The sequence below is a fragment of the Ascaphus truei genome, unplaced genomic scaffold (assembly GCF_040206685.1).
Source record: "Ascaphus truei isolate aAscTru1 unplaced genomic scaffold, aAscTru1.hap1 HAP1_SCAFFOLD_257, whole genome shotgun sequence".
NCBI classification, from domain to species: Eukaryota; Metazoa; Chordata; class Amphibia; order Anura; family Ascaphidae; genus Ascaphus; species Ascaphus truei.
In genome coordinates, this window is record NW_027455503.1 from 58713 (window position 1) to 84339 (window position 25627).

General features: G+C 61.1%; 1 protein-coding gene across 1 annotated transcript in view; it reads left to right on the plus strand.

Annotated features, from left to right (window-relative positions):
• The window catches only part of LOC142481358 (intraflagellar transport protein 172 homolog), a 146799-nt gene that overhangs the window by 57959 nt on the left and 63213 nt on the right, over positions 1 to 25627 (plus strand). The window contains exon 8 of the mRNA XM_075582826.1: positions 12135 to 12194. Within this exon, the coding sequence (XP_075438941.1) occupies positions 12135 to 12194 (60 nt within the window). The remainder of the gene's footprint in view (positions 1 to 12134; positions 12195 to 25627) is intronic.

The following is a 25627-nucleotide window of genomic DNA, read 5'->3' on the forward strand; positions in this document are numbered from 1 at the left end:
ATATATATATATCACTGTCACAGAGGTGGGGCTACTGTATGTCACTGTCACAGAGCTGTGTGTATATATCACTGTCACAGAGCTGTGTGTGTGTGTGTGTGTGTGTATATATATATATATATATATATCACTGTCACAGAGCTGTGTGTGTATATATCACTGTCACAGAGGTGGGGATACTGTATGTCACTGTCACAGGGCTGTGTGTATATATCCCTGTCTCCCTGCGCCACCTGTCCCTGTCCCCCTGTGCCACCTGTCGCTGTCCCCCTGCGCCACCTGTCGCTGTCCCCCTGCGCCACCTGTCCCTGTCCCCCTGTGCCACCTGTCGCTGTCCCCCTGCGCCACCTGTCGCTGTCCCCCTGTGCCACCTGTCCCTGTCCCCCTGCGCCACCTGTCGCTGTCCCCCTGCGCCACCTGTCGCTGTCCCCCTGCGCCACCTGTCCCTGTCCCCCTGCGCCACCTGTCGCTGTCCCCCTGTGCCACTTGTCGCTGTCTCCCTGCGCCACCTGTCGCTGTCCCCCTGTGCCACCTGTCCCTGTCCCCCTGCGCCACCTGTCGCTGTCCCCCTGCGCCACCTGTCGCTGTCCCCCTGCGCCACCTGTCCCCCTGCGCCACCTGTCCCCCTGCGCCACCTGTCCCTGTCCCCCTGCGCCACCTGTCACTGTCCCTCTGTGCCACCTGTCCCTGTCCCCCTGCGCCACCTGTCGCTGTCCCCCTGCGCCACCTGTCCCTGTCCCCCTGCGCCACCTGTCCCTGTCCCCCTGCGCCACCTGTTGCTGTCCCCCTGCGCCACCTGTCGCTGTCCCCCTGCGCCACCTGTCGCTGTCCCCCTGCGCCACCTGTCGCTGTCCCCCTGCGCCACCTGTCGCTGTCCCCCTGCGCCACCTGTCCCCCTGCGCCACCTGTCCCTGTCCCCCTGCGCCACCTGTCCCCCTGCGCCACCTGTCCTCCTGCGCCACCTGTCCCTGCGCCACCTGTCCCTGTCCCACCTGTCCCTGTCCCCCTGCGCCACCTGTCCCTGTCCCCCTGCGCCACCTGTCCCCCTGCGCCACCTGTCCCTGTCCCCCTGCGCCACCTGTCCCCCTGTGCCACCTGTCTCTGTCCCCCTGTGCCACCTGTCCCTGTCCCCTGCGCCACCTGTCCCCCTGCGCCACCTGTCCCTGTCCCCCTGCGCCACCTGTCACTGTCCCCCTGCGCCACCTGTCGCTGTCCCCCTGTGCCACCTGTCGCTGTCCCCCTGCGCCACCTGTCCCCCTGCGCCACCTGTCGCTGTCCCCCTGCGCCACCTGTCCCCCTGCGCCACCTGTCCCTGTCCCCCTGCGCCACCTGTCCCTGTGCCACCTGTCCCTGTCCCCCTGTGCCACCTGTCCCTGTCCCCCTGCGCCACCTGTCCCTGTCTCCCTGCGCCACCTGTCCCTGTCCCCCTGCGCCACCTGTCGCTGTCTCCCTGCGCCACCTGTCCCTGTCTCCCTGCGCCACCTGTCCCCCTGCGCCACCTGTCCCTGCCCCCCTGTGCCACCTGTCGCTGTCCCCCTGTGCCACCTGTCCCTGTCCCCCTGCGCCACCTGTCCCTGTCCCCCTGCGCCACCTGTCCCTGTCCCCCTGCGCCACCTGTCCCTGTCCCCCTGCGCCACCTGTCCCTGTGCCACCTGTCCCTGTCCCCCTGTGCCACCTGTCTCCCTGCGCCACCTGTCCCTGCGCCACCTGTCCCCCTGCGCCACCTGTCCCCCTGTGCCACCTGTCACTGCCCCCCTGTGCCACCTGTCACTGCCCCCCTGCGCCATCTGTCCCTGTCCCAGTGTGCCACCTGTCCCCCTGCGCCACCTGTCGCTGTCCCCCTGTGCCACCTGTCCCTGTCCCCCTGCGCCACCTGTCACTGCCCCCCTGTGCCACCTGTCGCTGTCCCCTGTGCCACCTGTCCCTCTGTGCCACCTGTCCCCCTGTGCCACCTGTCGCTGTCCCCTGTGCCACCTGTCCCCCTGTGCCACCTGTCGCTGTCTCCATGTGCCACCTGTCGCTGTCCCCCTGCGCCACCTGTCGCTGTCCCCCTGCGCCACCTGTCCCTGTCCCCCTGCGCCACCTGTCACTGTCCCCTGTGCCACCTGTCCCTGTCCCCCTGCGCCACCTGTCCCCATCCGCCACCTGTCGCTGTCCCCCTGTGCCACCTGTCTCTGTCCCCCTGCGCCACCTGTCCCTGTCCCCCTGTGCCACCTGTCACTGTCCCCCTGCGCCACCTGTCACTGTCCCCCTGCGCCACCTGTCCCTGTCCCCCTGTGCCACCTATCGCTGTCCCCCTGCGCCACCTGTCACTGCCCCCCTGCGCCACCTGTCCCTGTCCCCCTGCGCCACCTGTCCCTGTCCCCCTGCGCCACCTGTCCCTGTCCCCCTGCGCCACCTGTCGCTGTCTCCCTGTGCCACCTCTCCCTGTCACCTGTGCCACCTGTCACTGTCCCCTGTGCCACCTGTCCCTGTCCCCCTGTGCCACCTGTCCCTGTCCCCTTGCGCCACCTGTCGCTGTCTCCCTGCTCCACCTGTCGCTGTCCCCCTGCGCCACCTGTCCCTGTCCCCCTGTGCCACCTATCGCTGTCCCCCTGCGCCACCTGTCACTGCCCCCCTGTGCCACCTGTCGCTGTCCCGCTGCGCCACCTGTCTCTGTCCCCCTGCGCCACCTGTCCCTGTCCCCTGTGCCACCTGTCGCTGTCCCCCTGCGCCACCTGTCCCTGTCCCCCTGTGCCACCTGTCCCTGTCCCCCTGTGCCACCTCTCACTGTCCCCCTGCGCCACCTGTCCCTGTCCCCCTGCGCCACCTGTCGCTGTCCCCCTGTGCCACCTGTCCCTGTCCCCCTGCGCCACCTGTCCCCCTGCGCCACCTGTCCCCCTGCGCCACCTGTCGCTGTCCCCCTGTGCCACCTGTCGCTGTCCCCCTGCGCCACCTGTCGCTGTCCCCCTGCGCCACCTGTCCCCCTGGGCCACCTGTCGCTGTCCCCCTGCGCCACCTGTCCCTGAGCCACCTGTCGCTGTCTCCCTGCTCAACCTGTCGCTGTCCCCCTGCACCACCTATCGCTGTCCCCCTGCGCCACCTGTCACTGCCCCCCTGTGCCACCTGTCACTGCCCCCCTGTGCCACCTGTCCCTGTCCCCCTGTGCCACCTGTCTCTGTCCCCCTGCGCCACCTGTCCCTGTCCCCTGTGCCACCTGTCGCTGTCCCCCTACGCCACCTGTCCCTGTCCCCCTGCGCCACCTGTCCCTGTCCCCCTGCGCCACCTGTCACTGCCCCCCTGTGCCACCTGTCACTGCCCCCCTGTGCCACCTGTCGCTGTCCCCCTGTGCCACCTGTCTCTGTCCCCCTGCGCCACCTGTCCCTGTCCCCTGTGCCACCTGTCGCTGTCCCCCTACGCCACCTGTCCCTGTCCCCCTGCGCCACCTGTCCCTGTCCCCCTGCGCCACCTGTCGCTGTCCCCCTGCGCCACCTGTCACTGTCCCCCTGCGCCACCTGTCCCTGTCCCCCTGCGCCACCTGTCCCTGTCCCCCTGTGCCACCTCTCACTGTCCCCCTGCGCCACCTGTCCCTGTCCCCCTGCGCCATCTGTCCCTGTCCCCCTGCGCCACCTGTCCCTGTCCCCCTGCGCCACCTGTCACTGTCCCCCTGCGCCACCTGTCCCTGTCCCCCTGCGCCACCTGTCCCTGTCCCCCTGTGCCACCTGTCGCTGTCCCCCTGCGCCACCTGTCACTGTCCCCCTGCGCCACCTGTCGCTGTCCCCCTGCGCCACCTGTCGCTGTCCCCCTGCGCCACCTGTCCCTGTCCCCCTGTGCCACCTGTCCCTGTCCCCCTGTGCCACCTGTCCCTGTCCCCCTGTGCCACCTGTCCCTGTCCCCCTGCGCCACCTGTCGCTGTCCTCCTGCGCCACCTGTCGCTGTCCCCCTGCGCCACCTGTCCCTGTCCCCCTGTGCCACCTGTCGCTGTCCCCCTGCGCCACCTGTCGCTGTCCCCCTGCGCCACCTGTCGCTGTCCTCCTGCGCCACCTGTCGCTGTCTCCCTGCGCCACCTGTCGCTGTCCCCCTGCGCCACCTGTCGCTGTCCCCCTGCGCCACCTGTCGCTGTCCCCCTGCGCCACCTGTCGCTGTCCCCCTGCGCCACCTGTCCCTGTCCCCCTGCGCCACCTGTCCCTGTCCCCTGCGCCACCTGTCCCCCTGCGCCACCTGTCCCTGTCCCCCTGCGCCACCTGTCACTGTCCCCCTGCGCCACCTGTCGCTGTCCCCCTGTGCCACCTGTCGCTGTCCCCCTGCGCCACCTGTCCCCCTGCGCCACCTGTCGCTGTCCCCCTGCGCCACCTGTCCCCCTGCGCCACCTGTCCCTGTCCCCCTGCGCCACCTGTCCCTGTGCCACCTGTCCCTGTCCCCCTGTGCCACCTGTCCCTGTCCCCCTGCGCCACCTGTCCCTGTCTCCCTGCGCCACCTGTCCCTGTCCCCCTGCGCCACCTGTCGCTGTCTCCCTGCGCCACCTGTCCCTGTCTCCCTGCGCCACCTGTCCCCCTGCGCCACCTGTCCCTGCCCCCCTGTGCCACCTGTCCCTGCCCCCCTGTGCCACCTGTCGCTGTCCCCCTGTTCCACCTGTCCCTGTCCCCCTGCGCCACCTGTCCCTGTCCCCCTGCGCCACCTGTCCCTGTCCCCCTGCGCCACCTGTCCCTGTCCCCCTGCGCCACCTGTCCCTGTGCCACCTGTCCCTGTCCCCCTGTGCCACCTGTCTCCCTGCGCCACCTGTCCCTGCGCCACCTGTCCCCCTGCGCCACCTGTCCCCCTGTGCCACCTGTCACTGCCCCCCTGTGCCACCTGTCACTGCCCCCCTGCGCCATCTGTCCCTGTCCCAGTGTGCCACCTGTCCCCCTGCGCCACCTGTCGCTGTCCCCCTGTGCCACCTGTCCCTGTCCCCCTGCGCCACCTGTCACTGCCCCCCTGTGCCACCTGTCGCTGTCCCCTGTGCCACCTGTCCCCCTGTGCCACCTGTCCCCCTGTGCCACCTGTCGCTGTCCCCTGTGCCACCTGTCCCCCTGTGCCACCTGTCGCTGTCTCCATGTGCCACCTGTCGCTGTCCCCCTGCGCCACCTGTCGCTGTCCCCCTGCGCCACCTGTCCCTGTCCCCCTGCGCCACCTGTCACTGTCCCCTGTGCCACCTGTCCCTGTCCCCCTGCGCCACCTGTCCCCATCCGCCACCTGTCGCTGTCCCCCTGTGCCACCTGTCTCTGTCCCCCTGCGCCACCTGTCCCTGTCCCCCTGTGCCACCTGTCACTGTCCCCCTGCGCCACCTGTCACTGTCCCCCTGCGCCACCTGTCCCTGTCCCCCTGTGCCACCTATCGCTGTCCCCCTGTGCCACCTATCGCTGTCCCCCTGCGCCACCTGTCACTGCCCCCCTGCGCCACCTGTCCCTGTCCCCCTGCGCCACCTGTCCCTGTCCCCCTGCGCCACCTGTCGCTGTCTCCCTGTGCCACCTCTCCCTGTCACCTGTGCCACCTGTCACTGTCCCCTGTGCCACCTGTCCCTGTCCCCCTGTGCCACCTGTCCCTGTCCCCTTGCGCCACCTGTCGCTGTCTCCCTGCTCCACCTGTCGCTGTCCCCCTGCGCCACCTGTCCCCCTGTGCCACCTATCGCTGTCCCCCTGCGCCACCTGTCACTGCCCCCCTGTGCCACCTGTCGCTGTCCCGCTGCGCCACCTGTCTCTGTCCCCCTGCGCCACCTGTCCCTGTCCCCTGTGCCACCTGTCGCTGTCCCCCTGCGCCACCTGTCCCTGTCCCCCTGTGCCACCTGTCCCTGTCCCCCTGTGCCACCTCTCACTGTCCCCTTGCGCCACCTGTCGCTGTCTCCCTGCTCCACCTGTCGCTGTCCCCCTGCGCCACCTGTCCCTGTCCCCCTGTGCCACCTATCGCTGTCCCCCTGCGCCACCTGTCACTGCCCCCCTGTGCCACCTGTCGCTGTCCCGCTGCGCCACCTGTCTCTGTCCCCCTGCGCCACCTGTCCCTATCCCCTGTGCCACCTGTCGCTGTCCCCCTGCGCCACCTGTCCCTGTCCCCCTGTGCCACCTGTCCCTGTCCCCCTGTGCCACCTCTCACTGTCCCCCTGCGCCACCTGTCCCTGTCCCCCTGCGCCACCTGTCGCTATCCCCCTGTGCCACCTGTCCCTGTCCCCCTGCGCCACCTGTCCCCCTGCGCCACCTGTCCCCCTGCGCCACCTGTCGCTGTCCCCCTGTGCCACCTGTCGCTGTCCCCCTGCGCCACCTGTCGCTGTCCCCCTGCGCCACCTGTCCCCCTGCGCCACCTGTCGCTGTCCCCCTGCGCCACCTGTCCCTGAGCCACCTGTCGCTGTCTCCCTGCTCCACCTGTCGCTGTCCCCCTGCGCCACCTATCGCTGTCCCCCTGCGCCACCTGTCACTGCCCCCCTGTGCCACCTGTCACTGCCCCCCTGTGCCACCTGTCCCTGTCCCCCTGTGCCACCTGTCTCTGTCCCCCTGCGCCACCTGTCCCTGTCCCCTGTGCCACCTGTCGCTGTCCCCCTACGCCACCTGTCCCTGTCCCCCTGCGCCACCTGTCCCTGTCCCCCTGCGCCACCTGTCGCTGTCCCCCTGCGCCACCTGTCACTGTCCCCCTGCGCCACCTGTCCCTGTCCCCCTGCGCCACCTGTCCCTGTCCCCCTGTGCCACCTCTCACTGTCCCCCTGCGCCACCTGTCCCTGTCCCCCTGCGCCATCTGTCCCTGTCCCCCTGCGCCACCTGTCACTGTCCCCCTGCGCCACCTGTCCCTGTCCCCCTGCGCCACCTGTCCCTGTCCCCCTGCGCCACCTGTCGCTGTCCCCCTGCGCCACCTGTCACTGTCCCCCTGCGCCACCTGTCGCTGTCCCCCTGCGCCACCTGTCGCTGTCCCCCTGCGCCACCTGTCCCTGTCCCCCTGTGCCACCTGTCCCTGTCCCCCTGTGCCACCTGTCGCTGTCCCCCTGCGCCACCTGTCGCTGTCCTCCTGCGCCACCTGTCGCTGTCCCCCTGCGCCACCTGTCCCTGTCCCCCTGTGCCACCTGTCGCTGTCCCCCTGCGCCACCTGTCGCTGTCCCCCTGCGCCACCTGTCGCTGTCCTCCTGCGCCACCTGTCGCTGTCTCCCTGCGCCACCTGTCGCTGTCCCCCTGCGCCACCTGTCGCTGTCCCCCTGCGCCACCTGTCGCTGTCCCCCTGCGCCACCTGTCGCTGTCCCCCTGCGCCACCTGTCCCTGTCCCCCTGCGCCACCTGTCGCTGTCTCCCTGCGCCACCTGTCGCTGTCCCCCTGCGCCACCTGTCGCTGTCCCCCTGCGCCACCTGTCGCTGTCCCCCTGCGACACCTGTCCCTGTCCCCGTCCCCCTGCGCCACCTGTCGCTGTCCCCCTGCGCCACCTGTCACTGTCCCCTGTGCCACCTGTCCCTGTCCCCCTGTGCCACCTGTCCCCTTGCGCCACCTGTCGCTGTCTCCCTGCTCCACCTGTCGCTGTCCCCCTGCGCCACCTGTCCCTGTCCCCCTGTGCCACCTATCGCTGTCCCCCTGCGCCACCTGTCACTGCCCCCCTGTGCCACCTGTCGCTGTCCCCCTGCGCCACCTGTCTCTGTCCCCCTGCGCCACCTGTCCCTGTCCCCTGTGCCACCTGTCGCTGTCCCCCTGCGCCACCTGTCCCTGTCCCCCTGTGCCACCTGTCCCTGTCCCCCTGTGCCACATCTCACTGTCCCCCTGCGCCACCTGTCCCTGTCCCCCTGCGCCACCTGTCGCTGTCCCCCTGTGCCACCTGTCCCTGTCCCCCTGCGCCACCTGTCCCCCTGCGCCACCTGTCCCCCTGCGCCACCTGTCGCTGTCCCCCTGTGCCACCTGTCGCTGTCCCCCTGCGCCACCTGTCGCTGTCCCCCTGCGCCACCTGTCCCCCTGCGCCACCTGTCGCTGTCCCCCTGCGCCACCTGTCCCTGAGCCACCTGTCGCTGTCTCCCTGCTCCACCTGTCGCTGTCTCCCTGCGCCACCTATCGCTGTCCCCCTGCGCCACCTGTCACTGCCCCCCTGTGCCACCTGTCACTGCCCCCCTGTGCCACCTGTCCCTGTCCCCTGTGCCACCTGTCGCTGTCCCCCTGCTCCACCTGTCGCTGTCTCCCTACGCCACCTGTCCCTGTCCCCCTGCGCCACCTGTCCCTGTCCCCCTGCGCCACCTGTCACTGTCCCCCTGCGCCACCTGTCCCTGTCCCCCTGCGCCACCTGTCCCTGTCCCCCTGTGCCACCTCTCACTGTCCCCCTGCGCCACCTGTCCCTGTCCCCCTGCGCCATCTGTCCCTGTCCCCCTGCGCCACCTGTCCCTGTCCCCCTGCGCCACCTGTCACTGTCCCCCTGCGCCACCTGTCCCTGTCCCCCTGCGCCACCTGTCCCTGTCCCCCTGCGCCACCTGTCACTGTCCCCCTGCGCCACCTGTCACTGTCCCCCTGCGCCACCTGTCCCTGTCCCCCTGCGCCACCTGTCCCTGTCCCCCTGCGCCACCTGTCCCTGTCCCCCTGCGCCACCTGTCGCTGTCCCCCTGCGCCACCTGTCGCTGTCCCCCTGCGCCACCTGTCGCTGTCCCCCTGCGCCACCTGTCGCTGTCCCCCTGCGCCACATGTCCCTGTCCCCCTGTGCCACCTGTCCCTGTCCCCCTGTGCCACCTGTCGCTGTCCCCCTGCGCCACCTGTCGCTGTCCTCCTGCGCCACCTGTCCCTGTCCCCCTGTGCCACCTGTCGCTGTCCCCCTGCGCCACCTGTCCCTGTTCCCCTGCGCCACCTGTCCCTGTCCCCCTGCGCCACCTGTCGCTGTCCCCGTGCGCCACCTGTCGCTGTCCTCCTGCGCCACCTGTCGCTGTCTCCCTGCGCCACCTGTCGCTGTCCCCCTGCGCCACCTGTCGCTGTCCCCCTGCGCCACCTGTCGCTGTCCCCCTGCGCCACCTGTCGCTGTCCCCCTGCGCCACCTGTCCCTGTCCCCCTGTGCCACCTGTTGCTGTCCCCCTGCGCCACCTGTCGCTGTCTCCCTGCGCCACCTGTCGCTGTCCCCCTGCGCCACCTGTCGCTGTCCCCCTGCGCCACCTGTCGCTGTCCCCCTGCGCCACCTGTCCCTGTCCCCGTCCCCCTGCGCCACCTGTCGCTGTCCCCCTGCGCCACCTGTCCCTGTCCCCCTGTGCCACCTGTCGCTGTCCCCCTGCGCCACCTGTCCCTGTCCCCCTGCGCCACCTGTCCCTGTCCCCCTGCGCCACCTGTCGCTGTCCCCCTGTGCCACCTGTCGCTGTCCCCCTGCGCCACCTGTCCCTGTCCCCCTGCGCCACCTGTCCCTGTCCCCCTGCGCAACCTGTCACTGTCCCCCTGTGCCACCTGTCGCTGTCCCCCTGCGCCCCATGTCGCTGTCCCCCTGCGCCACCTGTCGCTGTCCCCCTGCGCCACCTGTCGCTGTCCCCCTGCGCCACCTGTCGCTGTCCCCCTGCGCCACCTGTCGCTGTCCCCCTGCGCCACCTGTCGCTGTCCCCCTGTGCCACCTGTCGCTGTCCCCCTGCTCCACCTGTCGCTGTCTCCCTGCGCCACCTGTCACTGTCCCCCTGTGCCACCTGTCCCTGTCCCCCTGCGCCACCTGTCGCTGTCCCCTTGTGCCACCTGTCCCTGTATCCCTGTGCCACCTGTCGCTGTCCCCCTGCGCCACCTGTCGCTGTACCCCTGCGCCACCTGTCCCACCTGTCGCTGTCCCCCTGCGCCACCTGTCGCTGTCCCCCTGCGCCACTTGTCGCTGTCCCCTGTCGCTGTCCCCCTGCGCCACCTATCCCTGTCCCTCTGCGCCACCTGTCTCTGTGCCCCTGCGCCACCTGTCACTGTCCCCATGTGCCACCTGTCCCTGTGCCCCTGCGCCACCTGTCCCTGTCCCTCTGCGCAACCTGTCTCTGTCTCCCTGTGCCACCTCTCACTGTCCCCCTGTGTCACCTGTCGCTGTCCCACTGTGTCACCTCTCACTGTCCCCCTGCGTCACCTGTCGCTGTCCCCCTGCGCCACCTGTCGCTGTCCCCCTGTGCCACCTGTCACTGTCCCCCTGCGCCACCTGTCCCTGTCCTCCTGCGCCACCTGTCGCTGTCCCCATGTGCCCCCTGTCTCCCTGCGCCACCTGTCCCCCTGCGCCACCTGTCGCTGTCACCTGTTGCTGTCCCCCTGCGCCACCTGTCGCTGTCACCTGTTGCTGTCCCCCTGCGCCACCTGTCGCTGTCACCTGTCGCTGTCCCCCTGTGCCACCTGTCACTGTCCCCCTGCGCCACCTGTCGCTGTCCCCCTGCGCCACCTGTCGCTGTCCCCCTGCGCCACCTGTCGCTGTCCCCCTGCGCCACCTGTCGCTGTCCCCCTGCGCCACCTGTCGCTGTCCCCCTGTGCCACCTGTCGCTGTCCCCCTGCGCCACCTGTCGCTGTCCCCCTGTGCCACCTGTCGCTGTCCCCCTGCGCCACCTGTCGCTGTCCCCCTGTGCCACCTGTCGCTGTCCCCCTGTGCCACCTGTCGCTGTCCCCCTGTGCCACCTGTCCCTGTCCCCCTGCGCCACCTGTCGCTGTCAACTGTCGCTGTCCCCCTGTGCCACCTGTCACTGTCCCCCTGCGCCACCTGTCGCTGTCCCCATGTGCCACCTGTCCCTGTCTCCCTGCGCCACCTGTCGCTGTCCCTCTGCGCCACCTGTCCCTGTCTCCCTGCGCCACCTGTCGCTGTCCCCCTGTGCCACCTGTCGCTGTCCCCCTGTGCCACCTGTCCCTGTCCCCCTGCGCCACCTGTCGCTGTCAACTGTCGCTGTCCCCCTGTGCCACCTGTCACTGTCCCCCTGCGCCACCTGTCGCTGTCCCCATGTGCCACCTGTCCCTGTCTCCCTGCGCCACCTGTCGCTGTCACTCTGCGCCACCTGTCCCTGTCTCCCTGCGCCACCTGTCGCTGTCCCTGTCCCCCTGCGCCACCTGTCCCTGTACCCCTGCGCCACCTGTCCCTGTCCCTCTGCGCCACCTTTCTCTGTCTCCCTGCGCCACCTGTCCCTGTCCCCCTGCGCCACCTGTCCCTGTCTCCCTGTGCCACCTGTCCCTGTCCCCCTGCGCCACCTGTCCCTGTCTCCCTGCGCCACCTGTCCCTGTCCCTCTGCGCCACCTGTCGCAGTCCCCCTGCGCCACCTGTCTCTGTCCCCCTGCGCCACCTGTCCCTGTCCCCCTGCGCCACTTGTCGCTGTCCCCCTCCGCCACCTCTCACTGTCCCCCTGTGCCACCTGTCCCTGTCCCCCTGCGCCACCTGTCCCTGTCCCCCTGCGCCACCTGTCCCCCTGCGCCACCTGTCGCGTTCCCCCTGCGCCACCTGTCGCTGTCCCCCTGCGCCACCTGTCGCTGTCCCCCTGCGCCACCTGTCGCTGTCCCCCTGCACCACCTGTCCCCCTGCGCCACCTGTCGCTGTCCCCCTGCGCCACCTGTCCCTGTCCCCCTGCGCCACCTGTCCCCCTGCGCCACCTGTCGCTGTCCCCCTGCGCCACCTGTCCCTGTCCCCCTGCGCCACCTGTCGCTGTCCCCCTGCGCCACCTGTCGCTGTCCCCCTGCGCCACCTGTCGCTGTCCCCCTGCGCCACCTGTCGCTGTCCCCCTGCGCCACCTGTCGCTGTACCCCTGCGCCACCTGTCCCCCTGCGCCACCTGTCGCTGTCCCCCTGCGCCACCTGTCCCTGTCCCCCTGCGCCACCTGTCGCTGTCCCCCTGCGCCACCTGTCGCTGTCCCCCTGCGCCACCTGTCGCTGTCCCCCTGTGCACCTCTCACTGTCCCTCTGTGCACCTCTCACTGTCCCCCTGTGCCACCTCTCACTGTCCCCCTGTGTCACCTCTCACTGTCCCCCTGTGTCACCTCTCACTGTCCCCCTGTGTCACCTGTCACTGTCCCCCTGTGTCACCTCTCACTGTCCCCCTGTGTCACCTCTCACTGTCCCCCTGTGTCACCTGTCGCTGTCCCCCTGCGCCACCTCTCACTGTCCCCCTGTGCCACCTCTCACTGTCCCCCTGTGTCACCTCTCACTGTCCCCCTGTGTCACCTCTCACTGTCCCCCTGTGTCACCTGTCACTGTCCCCCTGTGTCACCTCAGGCGATGGGCTGGGAGAATATCGCCTTCATCTTCCTCAACAGATTCCTGGACCTTGTGGATGTGAGTACCTTTGGGGGGGGGGATGGGGTGGTGGGTGTGAGTACCTAGAGCGGTGTGTTTGAGTACCCAGGTGGGCAGTGTGTGAGTACCTAGGGGGGCGGTGTGTGAGTACCCAGGTGGGCAGTGTGTGAGTACCTAGGTGGGCAGTGTGTGAGTACCTAGGGGGGCAGTGTGTGAGTACCCAGGTGGGCAGTGTGTGGGTACCTAGGGGGGCGGTGTGTGAGTACCCAGGTGGGCAGTGTGTGAGTACCCAGGTGGGCAGTGTGTGAGTACCTAGGGGGGCAGTGTGTGAGTACTCAGGTGGGCAGTGTGTGAGTACCCAGGTGGGCAGTGTGTGAGTACCCAGGTAGGCAGTGTGTGAGTACCTAGGGGGGCAGTGTGTGAGTACCCAGGTGGGCAGTGTGTGAGTACCTAGGGGGGCAGTGTGTGAGTACCTAGGGGGGCAGTGTGTGAGTACCTAGGGGGGCAGTGTGTGAGTACCTAGGGGGGCAGTGTGTGAGTACCTAGGGGGGCGGTGTGTGAGTACCTAGGGGGGCGGTGTGTGAGTACCTAGGGGGGCAGTGTGTGAGTACCTAGGGGGGCAGAGTGTGAGTACCTAGGGGGGCAGTGTGTGAGTACCCAGGTGGGCAGTGTGTGAGTACCCAGGTGGGCAGTGTGTGAGTACCCAGGTGGGCAGTGTGTGAGTACCTAGGGGGGCAGTGTGTGAGTACCCAGGTGGGCAGTGTGTGAGTACCTAGGGGGGCAGTGTGTGAGTACCTAGGGGGGCAGTGTGTGAGTACCCAGGTGGGCAGTGTGTGAGTACCCAGGTGGGCAGTGTGTGAGTACCTAGGGGGGCAGTGTGTGAGTACCTAGGGGGGCGGTGTGTGAGTACCTAGGGGGGCGGTGTGTGAGTACCCAGGTAGGCGGTGTGAGTAACTGCGGGTGTGAGTACCTGTGGGGTTGCAGAGTGTTGCTCTTAGATACTCTGGTCTTTGTGTTCGTGTGTAATGTATACAGGGGCCTCTGACTCCTTTCACAAACCTCCTCACTCTCCAAGGAAGGGTGAGGAGGAGCCATGGGGGGGCTTTCTCCCCGGTACTAAAGTAACAGCGGAGGGAGAAAGGGGGGCGGGGAGTGGTACCTTTTTATTGGACCAATAGTGGATACGTTATAAGCGGCGTAAGTACAGAGCAGCCGGTAAAATGTACAGCGGGTAGAGTGATGGCTTCTGGTTATAATATCTCCCTCTCCATACGGATTGTGACAGCGGGGAGGCTGCAGGCTCGGGTACCGTTACCGCAAGAGGCTGCTATCTCTTGTTATATTGTTATGTATCAGTAACCAAGACAATCAGGAGACACAAGGAAGATGTGGAAGGTGTGTATAAGCACACATATACTTTGCATATACATATCATCATCATCATCCTCATCTTCTTCAGCCCTGGCCTCTCCAATGATCTCCCAGGTACTGCGGTTACAGCCTCTGTTCTCCCCATCGCTCCAACACAGGTTCTCATCGCCCCATCTCATCGCCCCATCTCATCGCCCCATCTCATCGCCCCATCTCACTTTTGGTCGTTATCTTATGATTTTCCTTAGAATCGGACTACCATCTTTGTCCAAAAATTGTAGTTTCTTCTTGCGATATGTCCTGCCCACTTTCATTTTAATTTCTTCACCCTTGTGATGATGTCACAGACGTTTGTTTGGTTTCGAACCCATTCATTCCTTTTCCTGTCTCTACGGGTAATACCCAGCATGCATCTCTTCATACTTACTTGCGTTGTCTGAAGCTCCTGAATTGTCTTTACATTTAGGGTTCAAGTTTCACATCCATACGTGAGCACGGGCAGGATACATGGGTCACATCCATACGTGAGCAAGCACAGGATACACGGGTCACATCCATACGTGAGCACGGGCAGGATACACGGGTCACATCCATACGTGAGCAAGCACAGGATACACGGGTTACATCCATACGTGAGCACGGGCAGGATACACGGGTCACATCCATGTGTGAGCACGGGCAGGATACACGGGTCACATCCATACGTGAGCAAGCACAGGATACACGGGTCACATCCATGCGTGAGCACGGGCAGGATACACGGGTCACATCCGTACGTGAGCACGGGCAGAATACACGGGTCACATCCATGCGTGAGCACGGGCAGGATACACGGGTCACATCCGTACATGAGCACGGGCAGGATACACGGGTCACATCCATGCGTGAGCACAGGCAGGATACACGGGTCACATCCATGTGTGAGCACGGGCAGGATACACGGGTCACATCCATACGTGAGCACGGGCAGGATACACGGGTCACATCCATACGTGAGCAAGCACAGGATACACGGGTCACATCCATGCGTGAGCACGGGCAGGATACATGGATCACATCCATGCGTGAGCACGGGCAGGATACACGGGTCACATCCGTACATGAGCACGGGCAGGATACACATTCACATCCATGCGTGAGCACGGGCAGGATACACGGGTCACATCCGTACATGAGCACGGGCAGGATACACGGGTCACATCCACACGTGAGCACGGGCAGGATACACGGGTCACATCAACACGTGAGCACGGGCAGGATACACGGGTCACATCCATGCGTGAGCACGGGCAGGATACACGGGTCACATCCATACGTGAGCACAGGCAGGATACACGGGTCACATCCATGTGTGAGCACGGGCAGGATACATGGGTCACATCCATGCGTGAGCACAGTCAGGATACACGGGTCACATCCATACGTGAGCACGGGCAGGATACACGGGTCACATCCATGCGTGAACACGGGTCACATCCATGTGGGAGCACGGGCAGGATACACGGGTCACATCCATACGTGAGCACGGGCAGGATACACGGGTCACATCCATACGTGAGCAAGCACAGGATACACGGGTCACATCCATGCGTGAGCACGGGCAGGATACACGGGTCACATCCGTACATGAGCACGGGCAGGATACACGGGTCACATACATGCGTGAGCACGGGCAGGATACACGGGTCACATCCATGCGTGAGCACGGGCAGGATACACGGGTCACATCTGTACATGAGCACGGGCAGGATACACAGGTCACATCCACACGTGAGCACGGGCAGGATACACGGGTCACATCCATACGTGAGCACGGGCAGGATACACAGGTCACATCCACACGTGAGCACGGGCAGGATACACGGGTCACATCCATACGTGAGCACGGGCAGGATACACAGGTCACATCCACACGTGAGCACGGGCAGGATACACGGGTCACATCCATACGTGAGCACGGGCAGGATACACGGGTCACACACATACGTGAGCACGGGCAGGATACACGGGTCACATCCATGCGTGAGCACGGGCAGGATACACGGGTTACATCCATACGTGAGCACGGGCAGGATACACGGGTCACATCCATACGTGAGCACGGGCAGGATACACAGGTCACATCCATACGTGAGCACGGGCAGGATACACGGGTCACATCCATGTGTGAGCATGGGCAGGATACACGGGTCACATCCATGCGTGAGCACAGGCAGGATACACGGGTCACATCCATGCGTGAGCACGGGCAGGATACACGGGTCACATCCATGCGTGAGCACGGGCAGGATACACGGGTCACATCCGTACGTGAGCACGGGCAGGATACACGGGTCACATCCGTACGTGAGCACGGGCAGAATACACGGGTCACATCCATACGTGAGCACGGGCAGGATACACGGGTCACATCCATACGTGAGCACGGGCAGGATACACGGGTCACATCCATACGTGAGCACGGGCAGGATACACGGGTCACATCCATACGTGAGCACGGGCAGAATACACGGGTCACATCCATACGTGAGCACGAGCAGAATACACGGGTCACATCCATACGTGAGCACGGGCAGAATACACGGGTCACATCCGTACGTGAGCACGGGCAGGATACACGGGTCACATCCATACGTGAGCACGGGCAGGATACACGGGTCACATCCGTACGTGAGCACGGGCAGGATACACGGGTCACATCCATGCGTGAGCACAGGCAGGATACACGGGTCACATCCATGCGTGAGCACGGGCAGGATACACGGGTCACATCCATGCGTGAGCACGGGCAGGATACACGGGTCACATCCATACGTGAGCACGGGCAGGATACACGGGTCCCATCCATACGTGAGCACGGGCAGGATACACGGGTCACATCCATGCGTGAGCACGGGCAGGATACACGGGTCACATCCATACGTGAGCACGAGCAGAATACGCGGGTCACATCTATACGTGAGCACGGGCAGGATACACGGGTCACATCCGTACGTGAGCACGGGCAGGATACACGGGTCACATCCATACGTGAGCACGGGCAGGATACACGGGTCACATCCATACGTGAGCACGGGCAGGATACACGGGTCACATCCGTACGTGAGCACGGGCAGGATACACGGGTCACATCCGTACGTGAGCACGGGCAGGATACACGGGTCACATCCGTACGTGAGCACGGGCAGGATACACGGGTCACATCCGTACGTGAGCACGGGCAGGATACACGGGTCACATCCATACGTGAGCACGGGCAGGATACACGGGTCACATCCGTACGTGAGCACGGGCAGGATACACGGGTCACATCCGTACGTGAGCACGGGCAGGATACACGGGTCACATCCGTACGTGAGCACGGGCAGGATACACGGGTCACATCCGTACGTGAGCACGGGCAGGATACACGGGTCACATCCATACGTGAGCACGGGCAGGATACACGGGTCACATCCATGCGTGAGCACGGGCAGGATACACGGGTCACATCCATGCGTGAGCACGGGCAGGATACACGGTCACATCCATACGTGAGCACGGGCAGGATACACAGGTCACATCTATGCGTGAGCACGGGCAGGATACACGGGTCACATCCATGCGTGAGCACGGGCAGGATACACGGGTCACATCCATGCGTGAGCACGGGCAGGATACACGGGTCACATCCGTACGTGAGCACGGGCAGGATACACGGGTCACATCCATACGTGAGCACAGGCAGGATACACGGGTCACATCCATACGTGAGCACAGGCTGGATAAACGGGTCACATCCATGCGTGAGCACGGGCAGGATACACGGTCACATCCATGCGTGAGCACGGGCAGGATACACGGGTCACACACATACGTGAGCACGGGCAGGATACACGGGTCACATCCATACGTGAGCACGGGCAGGATACACGGGTCACATCCGTACGTGAGCACAGGCAGGATACACGGGTCACATCCATACGTGAGCACGGGCAGGATACATGGGTCACATCCATGCGTGAGCACGGGCAGGATACACGGGTCACATCCATACGTGAGCACGGGCAGGATACACGGGTCACATCCGTACGTGAGCACGGGCAGGATACACGGGTCACATCCATACGTGAGCACGGGCAGGATACACGGGTCACATCCGTACGTGAGCACGGGCAGGATACACATTCACATCCATGCGTGAGCGCGGGCAGGATACACGGGTCACATCCATGTGTGAGCACGGGCAGGATACACGGGTCACATCCGTACGTGAGCACGGGCAGGATACACATTCACATCCATACGTGAGCACGGGCAGGATACACGGGTCACATCCATGTGTGAGCACGGGCAGGATACACGGGTCACATCCATACGTGAGCAAGCACAGGATACACGGGTCACATCCATGCGTGAGCACGGGCAGGATACACGGGTCACATCCGTACGTGAGCACGGGCAGAATACACGGGTCACATCCATGCGTGAGCACGGGCAGGATACACGGGTCACATCCGTACATGAGCACGGGCAGGATACACGGGTCACATCCATGCGTGAGCACAGGCAGGATACACGGGTCACATCCATGTGTGAGCACGGGCAGGATACACGGGTCACATCCATACGTGAGCACGGGCAGGATACACGGGTCACATCCATACGTGAGCAAGCACAGGATACACGGGTCACATCCATGCGTGAGCACGGGCAGGATACATGGATCACATCCATGCGTGAGCACGGGCAGGATACACGGGTCACATCCGTACATGAGCACGGGCAGGATACAGGGGTCCCATCCATACGTGAGCACGGGCAGGATACACGGGTCACATCCACACGTGAGCACGGGCAGGATACACGGGTCACATCCATGCGTGAGCACGGGCAGGATACACGGGTCACATCCATACGTGAGCACGGGCAGGATACACGGGTCACATCTATACGTGAGCACGGGCAGGATACACGGGTCACATCCATGCGTGAGCACTGGCCGGATACACAGGTCTAAAATGTTCCTCTTGAGCCACCGTGGAAGGTTCCCTTGTGAGAATGTCGTGTTTCTTCCACTCGCCGGCGTCCCGTCTCCATTCTCCTGTTGATTTAATTTGAAAGGTTCCCGCCCGTTGTTACTCGCCGGCCAAAGTAGACATAATCGACTTCTTTCCCATTTCTTTAGATTTTTGTGGAGGTGACACATTTGTTGGACATCCCTTTGGCCTCTCTGAGATCCATATGGAGGCCACTTTCTTTGTCGCTTTGGCGAGTTCTCTGATTTGTTGCTTGTGTCTCCTGAACTTGTGGCAATAATAACAATGTCAAACGCAAGTCGTGGGCGACTCAAATAGTCACTGTTGATTTTGATTTCTTTTTCTTCCCAATTTAATGTCTTTAACAATTCAAGTGTAGCAGTGACAAGCTTTGGTGACACTGTCTCTCCCTGCCGCACTCCCTTTACTGATCCTGGTGACACTGTCTCTCCCTGTCGCACTCTCTTGCTGATCCTGGTGACACTGTGTCTCCCTGTCGCACTCTCTTGCTGATCCTGGTGACATGGTCTCCCTGCCGCACTCTCTTGCTGATCCTGGTGACACTGTCTCTCCCTGTCGCACTCTCTTGCTGATCCTGGTGACACTGTGTCTCCCTGTCGCACTCTCTTGCTGATCCTGGTGACACTGTGTCTCCCTGTCGCACTCTCTTGCTGATCCTGGTGACATGGTCTCCCTGCCGCACTCTCTTGCTGATCCTGGTGACACGGTGTCTCCCTGCCGCACTCTCTTGCTGATCCTGGTGACACGGTGTCTCCCTGCCGCACTCCCTTGCTGATCCTGGTGACATGGTCTCTGTGTCGCACTCCCTTTACTGATCCTGGTGACACGGTGTCTCCCTGCCGCACTCTCTTGCTGATCCTGGTGACATGGTCTCCCTGCCGCACTCTCTTGCTGATCCTGGTGACACGGTGTCTCCCTGCCGCACTCTCTTGCTGATCCTGGTGACACGGTGTCTCCCTGCCTCACTCCCTTGCTGATCCTGGTGACACGGTGTCTCCCTGCCGCACTCCCTTGCTGATCCTGGTGACATGGTCTCTGTGTCGCACTCCCTTTACTGATCCTGGTGACACGGTGTCTCCCTGCCGCACTCTCTTGCTGATCCTGGTGACATGGTCTCTGTGTCGCACTCCCTTTACTGATCCTGGTGACACGGTGTCTCCCTGCCGCACTCTCTTGCTGATCCTGGTGACATGGTCTCTGTGTCGCACTCCCTTTACTGATCCTGGTGACACGGTGTCTCCCTGCCGCACTCTCTTGCTGATCCTGGTGACATGGTCTCTGTGTCGCACTCCCTTTACTGATCCTGGTGACACGGTGTCTCCCTGCCGCACTCTCTTGCTGATCCTGGTGACATGGTGTCTCCCTGCCGCACTCCCTTACTGATCCTGGTGACATGGTCTCTGTGTCGCACTCCCTTTACTGATCCTGGTGACACGGTGTCTCCCTGCCGCACTCTCTTGCTGATCCTGGTGACATGGTCTCTGTGTCGCACTCCCTTTACTGATCCTGGTGACACGGTGTCTCCCTGCCGCACTCTCTTGCTGATCCTGGTGACATGGTCTCCCTGCCGCACTCTCTTGCTGATCCTGGTGACACGGTGTCTCCCTGCCGCACTCCCTTGCTGATCCTGGTGACATGGTCTCTGTGTCGCACTCCCTTTACTGATCCTGGTGACACGGTGTCTCCCTGCCGCACTCCCTTGCTGATCCTGGTGACATGGTCTCTGTGTCGCACTCCCTTTACTGATCCTGGTGACACGGTGTCTCCCTGACGCACTCTCTTGCTGATCCTGGTGATACGGTGTCCCCCTGCCGCACTCCCTTGCTGATCCTGGTGACACGGTGTCTCCCTGCCGCACTCCCTTACTGCTCCTGGTGACACGGTGTCTCCCTGCCGCACTCCCTTACTGATCCTGGTGACACGGTGTCTCCCTGCCGCACTCCCTTACTGATCCTGGTGATACGGTGTCCCCCTGCCGTACTCCCTTACTGATCCTGGTGACGCGGTGTCTCCCGGCCGCACTCCCTTACTGATCCTGGTGACACTGTCTCTCCCTGCCGCACTCCCTTGCTGATCCTGTTGACACGGTGTCTCCCGGCCGCACTCCCTTACTGATCCTGGTGACACGGTGTCTCCCTGCTGCACTCCCTTACTGCTCCTGGTGACACGGTGTCTCCCTGCTGCACTCCCTTACTGCTCCTGGTGACACGGTGTCTCCCTGCCGCACTCCCTTGCTGATCCTGGTGACACGGTGTCTCCCTGCCGCACTCCCTTACTGCTCCTGGTGACATGGTGTCTCCCTGCCTCACTCCCTTGCTGATCCTGGTGACACGGTGTCTCCCGGCCGCACTCCCTTACTGATCCTGGTGACATGGTGTCTCCCTGCCTCACTCCCTTGCTGATCCTGGTGACACGGTGTCTCCCGGCCGCACTCCCTTACTGATCCTGGTGACATGGTGTCTCCCTGCCGCACTCCCTTACTGATCCTGGTGACACGGTGTCTCCCGGCCGCACTCCCTTACTGATCCTGGTGACACGGTGTCTCCCGGCCGCACTCCCTTACTGATCCTGGTGACACGGTGTCTCCCTGTCGCACTCCCTTGCTGATCCTGGTGACACGGTGTCTCCCGGCCGCACTCCCTTACTGATCCTGGTGACATGGTCTCTGTGCCGCACTCCCTTGCTGATCCTGGTGACACGGTGTCTCCCGGCCGCACTCCCTTACTGATCCTGGTGACATGGTCTCTGTGCCGCACTCTCTTGCTGATCCTGGTGACACGGTGTCTCCCGGCCGCACTCCCTTACTGATCCTGGTGACATGGTCTCTGTGCCGCACTCCCTTGCTGATCCTGGTGACACGGTGTCTCCCTGCCGCACTATTTCCTGGTCCTTATTCAATGCACTGTATATTACCAGCACTCCAATATACACACTATTTCCTGGTCCTTATTAATGCACTGTTTTTAGTGCTTGTTTTCAGTAAGAAGACTTATTTTCATGTACATGCTTCTCTTGTTTTCTTGTCTGTTTGCGGATTCCCTTCCTTAGTTTTTATCCATACAGTATATATTGAGGGATTTAGGGGTCTCCTTGGGTTCCCTGCACCTTTGCTGGCTCTTCTCTGCACTCTCTCTAGTTCCGTTATCTCATTTCTAAGGATTGGTGCCCAAAATTGTACTCCATATTCAAGGTGTGGTCTTACTAATGCTTTGTAAAGGGGCATAATTATGTTTACTTCCCTTCCATCCATTGCCCGTTTGATGCAAGATAAGATCTTGTTTGCCTTTGCAGCTACTGCATGACATTGGGCACTATTGCTGAGCCTGCTGTCTACAAGCACTTCTAAATCCTAAATTATGTTGAACAACTGTTTGTATATTTTGCGCTATCTTGACCGCTAGACAGTAGCGAAAGATAGAGCAGCATCTTTGCCTATATGTACAACCTACTGTATATGTATCATCTCCTTTTTTCATCATTTATGATCTCCCTTGACTCATGGATGCCCCATTTTCCTACCCTGTCCTCCCTAATGACACACACTGACACATATAACACACCACGTCGTATATAGGGTATAAAGGCTTTTATTAATGTCCAACATATATAACCGTTATCTTATAACCAATGAAGTGATCAAAGCCAAACTTCCCGTGGCTGTGTCTTAAGCCCACGCATACACGTGGCTCGTAGCCCCCCTACCCCTGCTGTCTGGATCACCGGCATTACGCCACCTCTCCAAACTTACCAGGCCATTATCCACTACCTGCACCAGGCCCCAGTCTGGCGCCCCCCAATACCCCGCCAGCTGTGACAAACAACCAGAAACGAAATCTCGAGGCAACACACTTCCACTTAGTTTATCTCTGAACATTTCTTTTTCTCTTTCTATTTGTAAAAAGTATATATGACACATTATTCATCTCCCTGCTCTTGGTACCTATAGACAGAGGATACGATGTCCCTGCTCTTGGTACCTATAGACAGAGGATACGATGTCCCTGCTCTTGGTACCTATAGACAGAGGATACGATGTCCCTGCTCTTGGTACCTATAGACAGAGGATACGATGTCCCTGCTCTTGGTACCTATAGACAGAGGATACGATGTCCCTGCTCTTGGTACCTATAGACAGAGGATACGATGTCCCTGCTCTTGGTACCTATAGACAGAGGATACGATGTCCCTGCTCTTGGTACCTATAGACAGAGGATACGATGTCCCTGCTCTTGGTACCTATAGACAGAGGATACGATGTCCCTGCTCTTGGTACCTATAGACAGAGGATACGATGTCCCTGCTCTTGGTACCTATAGACAGAGGATACGATGTCCCTGCTCTTGGTATGTCACGGGAGACCAGGCAAAATACACCTTTATACTGGGCTCAAATCATTGAGCAAAGCCAAGAAGTAAAATACATTGTAATTTATTCTGCAGAAACAGGCAAACACACATTGAATTACAATAGGCAGAAAAAGATACACTTACTGGGGTCTGAGGCTGACAAACTGACTTTGCTAGTTAAAATAAAGTCTTTAAAACAGTCCAGTGCTTAAGTTGGGACTAAGAAAACATTCTGGTTTAAAAAGTCCTGCAGCCTTCGTCCTTGCAATCACAGCAAGGCGTCTCTGGGCCCGGTCCAACCCGTTCTTGCCCTTATGGCAAATTGGACTTCTGGAGTCTTGGCACAACATAGAACCACATAGGAACACCCAAGAAAGAACAACAGCAGAGAGAGTTCTGGGAGGCGACTAGCTGTCTTATATACTTCGGGACAGGCCATCCCACAGCTTGCCCTTCAACCAGTGGCGTGGGAATTTCATCCCTGGCCACTCACACACTTTGCCAGGTTTGTGAAAGCTGGCACCTCTGGCTTCAGAACAGTGAGAGAGCATGTGCACAAAACGCCATCTTGCCCACTCACTATTCAAAACCCCCAACCGGCTCAATGCCACTAAGTCTTGGCTAGGCCACATGGCCCCTTTGAGCTGAGGATGTCGGTGCTCCATTTAGCCCTTGTGCTAACAAATGGTTCACACCTCTAGCATCTGAGGCTTTCAAGTCCTGGCTTTCTCCCAGACGCATAGGCACCGAGCCTGGAAGCCATGACTTGGAAATCCCACTGTTCATTTACAGGTTACCAGTACGTATACCTATTAAATATAATTATTTAATAAAATATACTGTGTCCTGCCTTGTGTAGTAAAATATGTCTGTGTTTGGGTGTCAGGGAAGGAGTGAGAGTATAATTCACCGACCCTCACAAGCCTCATTCGTGGCACACATTAGAAAAATAACTTTTACACACGGCAAACATGCTCAGCTTTATCACCTAGCTGGAGCACCCCCTGAACCCCTATACTCGGCTCAGGGTACCTGGGCATATATTTGGGTACCTCTGCTATACTGGGGAGCCCCTGCTATACCAGGGACTCTGTGTATAACTGCAGATATCTTTTAACCCCTTCATACCCATTTACCTTGTCTGGACGATGCTGCAGCGGGGATCTTGGCGGTGAGTTGCAAGAACGCTTTTCATGGTAGGGATTTGACCGGAGCACTGCGCTTCAATGTAGCCGGGAATCTAACCTGAATCCTGGGTACATTTTTGGGGTCTCCAGTAACTTTGGAACCCCGCTAAATTTACACAATCTGAAAGAAGTTTCTCCGTCAAACCCACCCTGAAACTCACAGCCCAGAAATCTCCCGGTCCCTGCATCCCAGGAAAGGCAAAAACACACAGAAATCTGTAATGTCGCATCATTTGCACACAGTCACAGTAATGCATTTAGGACATCTGGGTCCAAGAGCTGACACTCTAGGATCCCAACACACGGATATGGGGTAACCAAGTGGGCTTGACCTTTATTGATGAGCCTGGTTAACCCCTTCACCATCACATGGTACCTTTAGATGGAGGATATGATCTCCCTGCTCTTGGTACCTATAGATAGAGGATACATAGTTACATAGTCACATAGTTAGATAGTTACATAGTAGGTCTCACTGCTCTTTGTACCTGTAGATAGAGGATACATAGTTACATAGTCACATAGTTAGATAGTTAGATAGTTACATAGTAGGTCTTACTGCTCTTTGTACCTATAGATAGAGGATACATAGTTACACAGTCACATAGTTACATAGTAGGTCTCACTGCTCTTTGTACCTATAGATAGAGGATACATAGTTACACAGTCACATAGTTAGATAGTTACATAGTTACATAGTTACATAGTAGGTCTCACTGCTCTTTGTACCTGTAGATAGAGGATACATAGTTACACAGTCACATAGTTAGATAGTTACATAGTAGGTCTCACTGCTCTTTGTACCTGTAGATAGAGGATACATAGTTACATAGTTAGATAGTTACATAGTTACATAGTAGGTCTCACTGCTCTTTGTACCTGTAGATAGAGGATACATAGTTACACAGTCACATAGTTAGATAGTTACATAGTAGGTCTCACTGCTCTTTGTACCTATAGATAGAGGATACATAGTTACACAGTCACATAGTTAGCTAGTTACATAGTAGGTCTCACTGCTCTTTGTACCTGTAGATAGAGGATACATAGTTACACAGTCACATAGTTAGATAGTTACATAGTAGGTCTCACTGCTCTTTGTACCTATAGATAGAGGATACATAGTAACACAGTCACATAGTTAGATAGTTACATAGTAGGTCTCACTGCTCTTTGTACCTGTAGATAGAGGATACATAGTCACATAGTTAGATAGTTACATAGTAGGTCTCACTGCTCTTTGTACCTATAGATAGAGGATACATAGTTACACAGTCACATAGTTACATAGTTACATAGTAGGTCTCACTGCTCTTTGTACCTATAGATAGAGGATACATAGTTACATAGTTAGATAGTCACATAGTTACATAGTAGGTCTCACTGCTCTTTGTACCTGTAGATAGAGGATACATAGTTACACAGTCACATAGTTACATAGTTAGATAGTTACATAGTAGGTCTCACTGCTCTTTGTACCTGTAGATAGAGGATACATAGTTACATAGTTAGATAGTTACATAGTAGGT